We start from the raw sequence: 13,369 nt of genomic DNA, 5'->3' as shown, positions 1-13,369 counted from the left end.
ACACATGGCCAGGTCCCAGTCATAAACCTGGGCCAGTTCACACATGGGCAGGTCTTTCCGTCTACTTTTTTCCTGTGCTTTTTTGTGCCATTCATCATTGAAGCTGTGTCTAGTCTGACAATGTCTTTTTTTCCTACATCCAAAGCCAATACTCTGCCCTGTGAGCCACTCCGACTCTCATCTGTTCTACCACAAAGTTAAAATAGCTCCTGTGTGCTTTTTGACCCACAGTGAACTTAAATCCAGACCATCATTAGGTCATCTGTCTTGTTCTGCAGTGACATCAGTCCATAGCACCCTGTACCTTCTCCCATGTCCCCACTCCCTACTCCCTCCCCACCCCCACTCCTCACCAGGAGTTTCAGAGCCTATCATACTTCCCACATGGTAAAAACAAAAACAAACAAACAAACAAACAAACAAAAAAACCAAACAAAGCACACCCCAGTGAGCTCCGGGCTGTATCACCTGCATCCGTCATTATGGAGAAATGGTTCTGTGTTTACAGGGATGCATCTCCCTCTTTAGAATCTTCCTCTAATGCTTCTGGTGTCAACCTAGATCTTATGATGTTTCTCATCTTAGCTTTTTAAAGGACCCTCCATGAAGTCACCATCCTGCAAGGTGAGTTGGTTCTAGCTACCTGCCATGTGGCCTGGCACAGTGTTCTAGTGCACATTAGACTGTGCACTTAAAATTTTACCAGTTAGTGTGAACCTCTAGCTGGAGATAGCTTAGTTGCTAGAATGGATCTGGGTCTTGAAACACTGTGGGTGGGCATCCGAAGGAGAGAGAAAAAGGATGTAGAGGCCAGCAGGGCCCTGGGGTACCTACGGGTGTTCCAACAGCAAAGGGGTGGGTACCAAGCTGACGCAGAGGGACTTGAGTATGACCCAAGGTTTTCACGGTGTCGCTGGTGGTGAGTGAACTCCCGATATGCCTGGGGAGCCCAGCCTCAGATCTCTGCTATAGATTTGCCTGGGCGTGAGGGCCCAGTAGTCTCATCTCTGCTTTCTTACCTTTTCAGCCCTCAGGCTCTGGGCCAAGTCTGTGTGGCGCAGAGGCGTCCTCCTGTGTGTGGGCTCTTGGATGCTGACCGAGTGGCTGCGCATTCTTTCTCGAGTGAGGCATTCCCGCAGCAGCCAGATGGGGGGCTCCACACTCTGAAGGCCGGGCTCCCCTGAAGGCCGAGGCCTTGCCGGGGACGTCTGAGCGCGAAGAAGCACAGGCTCCCCCAGGATAGCTGCCGGTTTTAGGATGCTGCATGGACACCACACAGACATAGTTCCTTTAGGGGACTCTGAAGTACTCTGGGGTCCCCCTAACCTGGCTTATGCAAAACTCTGGGCAGCCTGGACAGCCATGGCCTTAGATAGGACTCTCAAATTCAGAAAATGCTTTTGAGGGTGTGGGGGCAGGGCCTCTACTGTACTTGACCAGGAGACATTAGCTAAGCCCTTCTCACTGAGGGAAGGGTGGGAGGGAGGGTCGGCCCAAACCAGGTCCTCATAAACCGTTTCTGTTCTGACGGAAAATAATGAGGACCTGAGGATGGGCCAAGGCAAAATTCTGTGCAAGTGAAGGGTTGTGATTAACTAAATCAACATATCAAATCAAAGTGAACCTGACATATATCTCATAATTTTTACTGTAGCGCATGGTAATTAGGTATAAATGACAGCATCTTTAAACAATAATCCTAAATACAGTTCACTTTGTCACAGTGTCACAGTGCTACCCTGGGTGGCAGGTTCTCCCAGAGAGGGTTTGCATCTTAAGGAAACGGAGGCAGCGGTGGTTTATAGACTTCTCTTGTGAAGCACGGAGCCCTTTTGGAATTTGTACTTAGAATGATGTCTGCTAGGCCCCTGCTTAAACTACAGTGCAAAAGATCTTGCTTGTTTAGTTTTTGATAAATATATACTAGAAGGAAAGTTTTCTCTTTGGCTGCCCAACAAGGCAAAAGGAGTTTGTAATCCCATCCTCCTTGTCTCAAGAAGATCAGGTAACCTACGGAGAGGTTTTGCTTAGGGGCTATCAGCCGTATCATGGTCTTCACTGGCCTTGCTTTCTAGTCAGCAACAAGCCTGCCTCGCTGAGCTCTGTCTGGGGCTACACTGGACACCTGAGCCATCTCTACCTGTTCTCATTGCCTTCTGACCTCCCACAGCTCCCCTATGTACCCTCTGCGCATGCCCAGTCCGCAGAGACGCAGACACACAAAGTATATCAAAGAAAGCTAGTGCAAGCAGGTGCTTAAAGAGCGCTAAGCAATCCAGACAAGAGCTAATCCAAATCATCACAGGGGTGCATTTGTGCGGCGGCCAGATCAGAGCCAACACGGGTGCCCTGGGCTCCCTAGAATTCTGTCTGCCGAATGTGCTTGCAAGGCTGGAAGACAGCAGCCTGCTTCAGATCATGAGCTGGCATGCCCTGGTTGCCCATGGCAACCCAGCTGCACTGGAGTGCTAGCATTTGTAAATGTGTGGGCTTAAAATTGTATTATTGATTCTGTCTGAAAGACGATAGTCTGATTTGTATGTAGCTCAGAATAAATTAATCATTATCCTTTACAGCCAACCGAGTATGAATTTCCTTTTTTTTTTTCTTCGCTACCTTGTCTTTTGAGTTGAGAGACAGCAAATTGCATCAGCAGATGTGAAATGAAACGTTTCCCATAACAACCACACTAGAGGAATCCACATCCAGAGTACCCGCCTGGAGAGCCATCCCGAATTACTGAATAAATAACAAATGGGTCGGGGTGGGATGGAGCCAACATCCGGGCAACCTATTCTAAAGGGACTGCAGGATGTGGTTTGATCTACAGTGACATGCAGCTGTGGAAGGGGGAACTACAAGTCTGCGCAGGCCTCCCCCTTGGTGGGGGTTCTCTTCTGTTGTCTTTAGCATGCTGCACATCCCTGGGCAGATTGAGGTATTATTGCCCGAATTCCCTCACCTTCCTTCTGTCCATGGCCCTTGCCAGTAACTCAGTGCGTCCTTCCATGAAAGGCATCACGCGTTGCCCTTGACCATGGCCTTGGCTTAGTAGCTCACTTTGACTAATTTGACAAAGTGGCAGAGAGCCAATAATGAGAGGCGACTTTAAAGGACTCCGAGAGTCCTCCCGCGGTGCTTCTGTCATGCCTGTGAGAAGAGCCTGCTTAGCCATTGTACCTTCAGTGGGAATGCAAATGAACACATGCTGGACAGCTACCATCCCCACCAAATCCAGCCACCAGGTCTCTACTTGGACAGTTCCCCAGCCTAGAGCAGTTAGTTACTCCTGCCAAGCTAAGGATACGCGCCCACTGCTGAAGGCAACCAAGGTTTTGTGGATGCTTGTTGACAAGCAGTAGCCGACGAACATTGTCCCCCAACCTGTCTAATATTAGGGTCATCAGTGGTATGGTTTGAATATGGTTTGCCCACGAAGGTCCCACCTACAGCAGGGTGATGATGGGAAGTGTTATGGAACCTTTGGTCATCAGAGGCATGAGGTGGTTCACAGGTAACCCCCTTGCGGAGAGCACGGTGGAAAGGAAGAATCCAGCCCTTGCTCTCTGCTCCTGGCTTGAGGTGTAATGATTGGCTGGCCGTGTGCATGCTCCTGGGATGATCTCCTAGACCACAAGGTGATGAGGCCAAGGAGTGATCTTTCTTAGGTCACCATTGTTGAACGCTAGGCTGCTGAGAGCAGAAAGGATTGCTTTAAACCATCAGAAGGTACTCTAAATACCAACTTCCATCAGAGTGGACAAGTCTACAGAATATCACCGTCTTAAACTTGTGCTTTTTTTATCCTTCATCTTTCTACTCCTCAGTCAAAATGTGGCTGATACAAATGTGTTTAATCAATTCTTTTGTTTTTTGTTTTTTTGTTTTTTGTTTTTGTTTTTCAAGACAGGGTTTCTCTGTGTAGCCCTGGCTGTCCTGGAACTCACTCTGTAGACCAGGCTGACCTCGAACTCAGAAATCCACCTGCCTCTGCCTCCCAAGTGCTGGGATTAAAGGCGTGCACCACCACTGCCCGGTTAATCAATTTTTGACAAATGTTATGGAGTTTCTACCATAGACTGTGGCCCTCAGGATGGTGTAGTAAATATCACATTGAACAAAGGAAAAGAAGGTAGGCTAGATATGTAAGGAAAACTCAGGACTTAGCATTTAGGAAATTTATTCTATGTTTCTGTTGCTGTGATAAAGCACCAGGAGCAGGGCAGCTTATGGAAGGCAGAGCTTCTTTGAGATTATGGTTCCGGAGGAATAAGAACCCATCCTGGCTGAGAGACATGACAGCAAGCAACAGGCATGGTGGCTACAGCAGTCACTGAAGGCTCACATCTTGAGTCCCAAGCATGAAGCAGAGAGAGTCAACTGGCAATGGTGGGAGGTTTGAAACCTCAAAGCCCGCCCCCAGCCACACGCCTTCTCCCACATGGCCACACCTCCTAAGCCTTCCCAAACAGTGACACCAAGTGGAGACCAAGTATTCAAATGCTAGAATCTATGCATGCCAGCCTCACTCAAACCACTGCAATTATTATTTATTAAAACACTAAGAAGTCACTGGTTTGGGAAAATAAATAATAATAAAAGCTATGCTTGCAATGTGCTGGATCAGAGGTGTCGCCTAAGTGTGAAGGTAAAAATACCAAGTGGATAGTGGAAAGTCTTAGGAGACGGTCGAGCTAAAGAGATCGATGTGGAAGGAGAGGAACCCTAGAACAGTAGATAACACCCAATGCCAGAGGATGGGGTGAGCTTTTCCAAGCAGACTGCAGAGAGGAGAAGCACGAGATGGCCTGGCTTGAATCTTAGGTGTCCCTGAAGTTAAACAGTATGCAGAGGAAGATAGGTTAAGTACCATGCAGCAGCTAGAAGAGGGAAAACCAGGAGAGTGCAGCGGGAAGACTGGAGTGGTTTGCTTTGCCTTCCCATCCAGTGTCATCCCTGCCTTCTCTGGCTTATAAACTCAGTTTCTTGCTTCAGTGTTGGGTTATTGCCCTCCAGGAGAGCAACAGTGTCTTGCAGGCTCAGAATCAGAGTCAGGGATCGGCTATAATCATACTTACTGGCTTGGGTCTCATTTTAGACATGATCGTGTGACTGAGCTTTGACTAGTCATGTTTGAGTGGACAGCCACAGTGCCTTACATGCAAGACTGCTGTGTCCAAGACAAAAAGGAGAAAACATCTCTTCACTGAATTCAGATGGAGATGCCTCTGCTTCGGTCTTGCTCCATTCGCCCAACGTTGCTGTTGGGGGATGGGCACGTTCCTAACCGGTTAGGCATGGTGCCTCAAAAGCTGGTTCTTGTGGCTCCATAAGATTAGGTGATGTGCAGCCATAATTCAATGGTTCATTTCATCTCATTTTGGGAAATAACAGTTGCTTGTTGCTCTAGGTACATCATTGGTAGTCTTACCGCTAACCTAATATGGTTGCAACCATCAGAATAAACAATTTTCTTCTACTCTGAGAGTGTGTTACCTCAGGAGACATGGATCGAGTTTCCATTTTGAAGTTTCATTGTTTTTGAAAACAGGATCTTGTATATCTCAAACTGGGTCTCAGACTCAAGGCCCTCTCGCCTCTGCCTCTGGGGTGTTAAAATTACAGGCACTCACTCCCAGGTGCTTAAATACTTTCTAGAAGCATTTCATCGCCAATACTTGGGAAGTGGGGAGGCTGGGCTGAGGAGTCTGGGGAATATTCTAGAATTAATTTTCCTGTGACTGTGGAAAAGACTCATGATGGGGCAATGTGACAAGAAGAGGAAGAGGAGGAGGAGGAGGAGAAAGAAAAGGAGGAGAAGCAGAATCCTTATGGTCAGGAGAAGATTAGACAAGACATAAAAAGCACTTAGAAGTAAAACTATCCACAGAGACACTTTAGTGCCTTGCATAAGGAGCTCCTGATGTCATGGCCACTGCATCTGTAGGGTTCAGGACAGCCTCACACCTCTTTAATTGTATTTGCTTTATCCAATTAATGCTTCTGAAAGAGCTTTAATTTTGCATTAATCAAAAGCTCTCTTATTTTCAGGATTGACTCAAATTCAAGTGTGTGTGTCTGTCTGTGTGTGTGTGTGCACAATTAAGTTATCAAGGCGGAGGGTCTGATAGTGAAGAAAAATTCCTTAGCAACAGCCAGTTAAACACAGAGCTGGAAGCCTTACTGTGCATGTTGTTCTTGCCAGGCCGAGCAGGGAGCTGGTCACGGTGACAATGGGACAAACGTCCCTCCATCTTCCTTGACAACACAAACAATTACCTTACCTACACAGCTTGTGTTGACAGTAACCAGATCCAGGCCTATATCCCAAGCTAAAAGAATTCTAGGAAACTTTATGAACATTTTTTTTTCCAACAAAAACAGAAGCAACATTTCCTTACCTGCTATCCTGTGATGTTTCTAATCTTCCCAAAGCAGAACATGATCTGCGTCTCCAGCTCATGGTAGTAGGTGGCGAGAACTTTCAGGGACCCCTTTACTGATTGGAATCGTGTCCACTCAGCTGTTTGGAACAGTTTTAAATGACCAGAGGGATGCCGAATGAAGAAAAGTGTGTGTTTTCTTGCAGGGAGCAGCCCATGTTGGTGAGGTCTACCCAGGACAGAGGCTCCAGTGCCCCCGGTCAGTGGCAGGATGTGTAACTGGAGCACCTACCGGCTATAGGTTCCTCTTTTCTCCACTCCTCCCCGAGTAATCCCTTTACAGGTGTTAGTAACTGATAACCACGTGACCTTGTGGGAAGAGAGAATGTGAGGAAGTGAGCAGCTCTGGTCATACACATGCTTTGTCACCTAGTTCAGAATATACTCAATATGACCATAACACACGAGGTACCGTCTGCCATTCAAGAATGACCTCTGGTCACCAACCCTACCTCTTTCCCACCTTCCCTAGCTCCAACCACAAACTTCCTTCTTGAGGGGGCTTCTGATAGAACCTTTGGAACCATCCAACCTCCTCTTCCTCTCACAAAAATACTTCGAGTTCCCCAGTAAGTCCTGTTGGCCTCCCCTCTACCACACTCCAGTCTTCTCCTGATTTACCAACACCTCAGGCCTGACAAACCCTTCTCCTCTCACGGGGACTACAGAGAAGCCTCCAATGCCCTTTCTCCCCACCCCATGTCTGTCTACTTCCCTACCAGATAAGACCAGGTCAGATGTTGAGCCTCTAAAACTCCACCATACTTCTTATTTCATTGGAAGAAAAATCCAGAGAGTTTACTGTAGCCTCAAAGGCGCCCCCTTCTGACCGATCCCTGCTACTGCGCTTCTCTCTTCACTCACGGTAGGGCATGCAGGACTCTCCACCCATTTCCTCTGCCAGGAGCCTCCTTCCCAGATAACAATAAGATTCCCAGTCACACCCACCAGTGACAAACTGAGTGCCATTTTAGCCCTCCCCAACACCCTAAAGGGAACAGTTGTCCCGTTAGCCTATTTGATTTTAATTTCTCCCCCAGGGCTCCTGACTGCAGTGTGTAGTTAATAGCTCATTATGAGTATATCTTCGACATACGCAGCTCTAAGTTCCTTGTGAAGTTCCCCCCATTTGTAACAGAAGCTCCATGAAGGTGGATTTTCCTCTTATGAAGTCCCAGAGCCTCAAGTTATGCGTATGTGGTGTAGTTGAAGGAATGAGTGAGCTAGCAAGTGGGTGAGTGATGGCTTCCAGTTTGCCAACAGTTTCCAAAGACTTCATCTACTAAACCCTTATAATAATCCCAAACTGTTACGACTCTCACTGTAGAGAAAGAAAGAAGCCCAGAGTGGTCATGGCTAATTTCAGATTGCGTAGTCAGTACGGTAGGATCATTTCTGTTTGGGGATGACTGAGCTCTGTCCTAAATGTGGGCCCCTTTGAACTGTTCCACAGTTGTTTCACCTATGGCCTCCCATAAAATTCTATGGAAAAGTAGGGGTGCGCAAATCTTTTTATCTAATTTTTAAATAGTTTTGAGGATTTCATACATGAGTACTGTACTTACACCATTTCCACACCTTTCTCTATCCACTCCCTCTCGAATTCATGATGTCTTATTGTTACACACACACATACACACACACACACACACACACACACACATCCACATGAGGTTGGTCATATGTACATGTGTTTAAGGCTGACCATTTGGGATTGGATAACCTATCAGGGAAACACGATACTGTCCCTCAGCAGCTGTCGATTGTAGCTCTTCACAGAGTGGCAGGACATTTTGTAATTCTCCCCACTTAGTCCACCTCAGCATGTCAACCGCTGTTGTTATGCAGGTCCCATTTGAGCAACCATACTGTGGTGATTTCACTAGGATGGCTTTTCTGTCACAGCTAGAAGACACTGCAGCTGCAGCCGCCCTGACCCTCTGGCTCTTAGAAGCCTTCTGCCTTCTCTTCTGTCTGCTCTTCTCTCCTCATGCTGTAATCTTGGATCCTATATATGAGTTCTTATCCAGTATAGAAGACTGATATTAAGGTCACATTTTGCTGTGGTAACCTTCTGTGTAGGTTTAGCCTGGCTTATCCCCAAAGCTGCATTTCTCCTGTGCCTCACAGGAATAATCTGTCCAAAGCCCATTCTATTCCAGTTAGAAAGAGGACCATGGACATTTACTGACTTGTGTGTGTGTGTGTGTGTTGCTTCCATTAGCAATACCAATACACTAGTTTTATATCTTCCCTATTTGTTTAAAGAGCTCATTAGGGTGAGTTTATAAAAGTGTAATCTTGAACAGATTGGCAAGCAGAAAGAAAGTAGGTTAGAAAGTGGCGATATCCCATTTATAAATAACGTTTGGCAAATTAGCTAACTAGCAGTGTGGCGACTCTGCCTCCTCCCATCCCCATAGTAACCAGCACAGCCCTGAAGTTGTCAAGTAGCATTTTGTATTAATGAGATTTCCTAGCCTACCTTTTCATGGAGCAAGATAGCTGGACTGTTTCTGCATGAATGTCGACAAAGATGGGCACACAGCTTTCCCCTCTAAATTTACTTTTATGTTGCTGTGGTTAACACGAGCAAGGCAACTTACAAAAGGAAGAGTTTATTTGGGATTATGGTTCCAGAGGGTTAGGGTCCATAATGGCTGAGTAGAGGCAGCTAGCAGGCATAGCAACAGAGTGCTGTCAGCCAGACACACACACACACACACACACACACACACACACACACACGCACACGCACACGCACACGCACACGCACACGCACAGAGAGAGAGAGAGAGAGAGAGAGAGAGAGAGAGGCAAGTAAGCAGACAGACGGACACAGACAGACATAGATAGACACAGACAGACAGACAGACACAGACAGACAGACAGAACTGAAAGTGACTAGAGGATTTTAACTCTCAAAGCGCCGCCTCCATGACATACTTCCTCCAGAAAAGCCATATTTCCCAAAGCTCCCACCAACTGGGGACCCAAATCCTCCAATAGTATCATAAGCTATGGGGAGCATTCTTATTTAAGCCACCACACTAACAGCCCTTGCTTGATGAACAGAAAGCTTTTTAATACTTTCTTATCTTATATAGCGATTGATTAATAATGATGGCACACTTTTAATGTAAACTTTCCGCATATATGAAGAACTCATTAGGGAGATTAATAAAAGTAGCCAGACTGACTCTCAACAATCCGGTATGGAGGACAGACTGACACAAAGAAAGATGACAGTGGGGAGGCTCAGACACACAGGGGACAGAACAGTGGGGGAGAGGCTGGAGTGAGGCCCCCAGTCATTAGAAGCAGCAGGGATTCTCCCCGGCAGGCTTAAAAGGACATTCCCCAGCTAACACCTTCATTTTAGCTTCTAGCACCTAGGACTATACGTTCCATTCTTTGTTTGGTTCGTTTCAAGCCATTTGGCTCGGGGTACTTGGTCATAGTCCCAGGAGACAGATTCAAGCTGTTGTGAGGTTCCTTCCCCCACACTGTTCAACTCTGTCCTTATGTCAAATCTTTGACTGTGTTTCATGAAAGTGCTTCTTAAATTCTTAATGATTTGAAAGAACTATTTAAACATGATCCATTGAACTTTGTAATAGAGGCTGCGAATAGCTCATTGTCTCCTAATGTTTACATGGCTGAAATTCTCTCTCTCTCTCTCTCTCTCTCTCTCTCTCTCTCTCTCTCTCTCTCTCTGTGTGTGTGTATTTAGAGAATAAATACTGTTTTAGATTTATTTGGGCCATAGTGAGTGATTTCTATGCTTTGTTTTGTTTTTGTTTTCAGTCTGTGGCATGGTTTTTATTAGTAACTTTTAAATTTGCTTTTATTTTTTTAGAGTCTAGTCGTTACCCACATTTTGGTCTGCTCTTCCACAGCTCCTCATTCCCCCTGCCTGCCCCATCTCTAAGAGGATGTCCTCACTCCACCCCCAACCCCAGGATTTTAAATTTTAGAATGATAAATTTAGCAGTCTAAGTTTCTGGATTTTACAGCACATTTAGTTAGAAAAATATTCCTTAGGCACAGACTTAAGACAAGACAAAAAAAAAATCTTTTAGAAATCGAACAGTTTATTTTTCTTTCCTTTAAAAATTCTGATATTTGGACAAAAAAAGATGATGTAACCACGGAGCATGCACAGTGCAGAGAAGCGGAACTTAGAGACGGTAATGATAGCAGGTGTGGAGGCCCGGAAGCGGATGCTACGGGACACAGAATCGCCACATTACTAAGGAGAACAGGTGGCGCTGCCCATGGGCTGCAAACATAATGGTCACGCCCAGGGTGCTGGCTAGGTCGCTGGCACCCGAGTCAGGGTGCTATACAGTAGCCTAACTGCAGGATCACCCTGACTCTGAGCAACGGCACGGTATCCGAGATGAAAAGTGGTTCATTTTCTGGGTTAAATCTCCTGTGATCTGCACTACTGCAGGAAACCCCGTTGGTTGATGCTGCCACTGTTTGCTCTGGGCAAGAAGGCATCTTTTGCAGTGGTATCTATGACTGCAGACTCTCGAGAATGAGACACATTGAAGGGTTCTGTGCCAACTTGTCCCCTCCCCACTCCTCAAGAAACAGTCTAGACGTGAAAGTATTGAAGAGAATCCTTAAGATTTGTGATAAAGATGCTTAAGTGTAGCTCTTCATAGTTGATGGCTTCTGGCAGGTGTTGGGTTGAGGTGGGGAAGGACTCAGTTTTCTTTAAGGCTCTGGCCATTGGGAAGTTTAACCGCAATCCAATGAGGTTATGGTTAATACAAATGTAACTTTTTTTCTTCTCTTATTTTTTTTGGTGGGAAGGGGGCACATGGATGGGACAGTAGACCTGGGAAGAATGGGAAGTGAGTGTGATCTGGGTTTATTGTATGAAATTCCAAAATAATAAAAACTATGTTGGGAGGAATTGGCACTTATTATATCAATGTAAATAATAAATATATTTATTATTCATTATGACTCATCTATATGGAGTTTGTTTTTATTGACAAGTAATGTATAAGTATGTCTTTTCCCTGCAAAGGTTAGCTTTGGGGTTGTTTATTCAATAAGCCAGTTTCTATGGAGCTTTTTATTGGCACCTTTATTATATATCAAGTTCCCACATATATAATTTATATTATATTAATATTTATTTTATATTACATTAATATATTTTTTATATCTTTTTCTGGAGACTATTTTTGTTCTATTAACCCGCTCATCTCCCCTTGCACCTGCAAGACAGTTTTCAATGACTTTTGATGATGTGGCCCAAAGAGTACATGAAAGAAATTGGTGACTTTGGTAGTGGGGAGATCTTTAATGGTGCAGGCTTTGGGGATAGTAACTAACTCATGAAGTCCTACCTATGCTTGTTTCAGCTCAGCCTATAGCCATAGGAGCAGGAAGTAGCAGGTTTTGCATCTGGAAGGACAAGAAGTACAGGAGGAAGGATGACACACTCTCAAGGACTCTCCAACTAGGACTGTCCTACTAAAGATTCATCAGTCTCCAGAGCATGCAGCTGTAAACCTGTGGGGGACATTTCAGAAGCAAGTAGAAACACTTCTTGCAACATTAGAGGGGTAGGCATGGGAGGTGGGGGAGACAGACTGGGCCCAGAACTGTAGGTGGGGGAGAGGAAGACGCTCAGACCAGGGACATGTGCCTGCTGAAGGACAGTGCTTAACAGAGTCACAGAGAGCTCTCCAACCGAAGCGTCAGGAGTAACAGCTGTGGAAAAGACCACCCAGAGACAGCTAAGAAAGAACAAAGACTGAAGCAAGAGCAGCAACTGAGAAAACCCTTCTAAGAGCTCATTTCCAAGATACATAAAGAACTCAAGAAACTAGATATCAAATGTGCTGGTTTGACCAGGAATGCCCACACAGACTCATGCTTTTGAAAGCTTGGCCCATATGGACTGGCACTATTAGGTGTGGCCTTGTTGGAGGAAGTGTGTCATTATGGGGGCGGGCTTTGAGGTCTCCTGTGCTCAAGCTATGCCCAGTGGGACACACAGACCCCTTCTGCAGCATGTGGTTCAAGATGTAGAATTCTCAGCTCCTTGTCCAGCACCACGTCTGCCTGCATGCTGCCATGCATCTCATTATAATGATAATGGACTAAACCTCTGAAACTGTAAGCCAGCTCCAATTACAGGTTTTCCTTTATAAGAGTTGCTTTGGTCATAGTATCTCTTCACAGCAATAGAAACCTTAACTAAGACATAAAAAAAAAAAAAAAACCAAAACACACACACACACACACACACACACACACGAAAAAAAAAACGCAAATAACCAAATTTTTAAAATGGGGTACAGATATAAACAGAATTCCCAAAAGAGGGAAGTCAAATGGCTGAGAAGCACTTAAATGTTCAACATCTTTAACCATCAGGGAAATGCAAATCAAAACTACTTTGAGATTCCATCTTACACCTGTCAGAGTGACAGCTTTTGCTGTTGAGGATGTGGAGTAAGAGGAGCACTCGCCCATTGCTGGTGGGAGGGTACACTTGTATAACCACTATGGAAATCAATATGGCAGTTCCTCATGGAAGCTGGGAATAGATCTATTTCAAGACCTAGCTATTCCACTCTTGGGCATATAGTTAAAGGATGCTTCATCCTACCACCAGGACACTTGCTTAACCAGGTTCACCGCTGCTCTCTTCATAATAACCAGAAACTGGAAACAACCTAGATGTCCCTCAAGAGTAGAATGGATAAAGAAAATGTGGTACATTTACATAATGGAGCATTACTCAGCTGTTAAAAAAAATTACATCATGAAATTTGCAGGCAAATGAATGGAACTAGAAAAAAAATCATCCTGAGTGAGGTATCCCAGACCCAGAAAGACAGACATGGTGTGTATTCACTTATAGGTGGCTATTAGCCATTAAGGCAATGATAATC

The 13,369-nt window shown here is 45.4% G+C and overlaps 1 protein-coding gene across 1 annotated transcript in view; it reads right to left on the bottom strand.

Annotated features, from left to right (window-relative positions):
• The window catches only part of LOC114631420 (WD repeat-containing protein 49-like), a 120,000-nt gene extending 116,981 nt beyond the window's left edge, over positions 1-3,019 (bottom strand). The window contains exons 1-2 of the mRNA XM_028779753.1: positions 2,963-3,019; positions 1,020-1,208 (exon numbers count right to left, since the gene is read on the bottom strand). Coding sequence (XP_028635586.1) covers positions 1,020-1,208; positions 2,963-3,019 — 246 coding nt within the window. The remainder of the gene's footprint in view (positions 1-1,019; positions 1,209-2,962) is intronic.
• Between the last annotated feature and the right edge of the window lie 10,350 nt (positions 3,020-13,369).

The sequence above is a fragment of the Grammomys surdaster genome, unplaced genomic scaffold (assembly GCF_004785775.1).
Source record: "Grammomys surdaster isolate TR1022 unplaced genomic scaffold, NIH_TR_1.0 362, whole genome shotgun sequence".
NCBI lineage: Eukaryota > Metazoa > Chordata > Mammalia > Rodentia > Muridae > Grammomys > Grammomys surdaster.
This window is presented reverse-complemented; position numbering and strand designations above follow the sequence as displayed.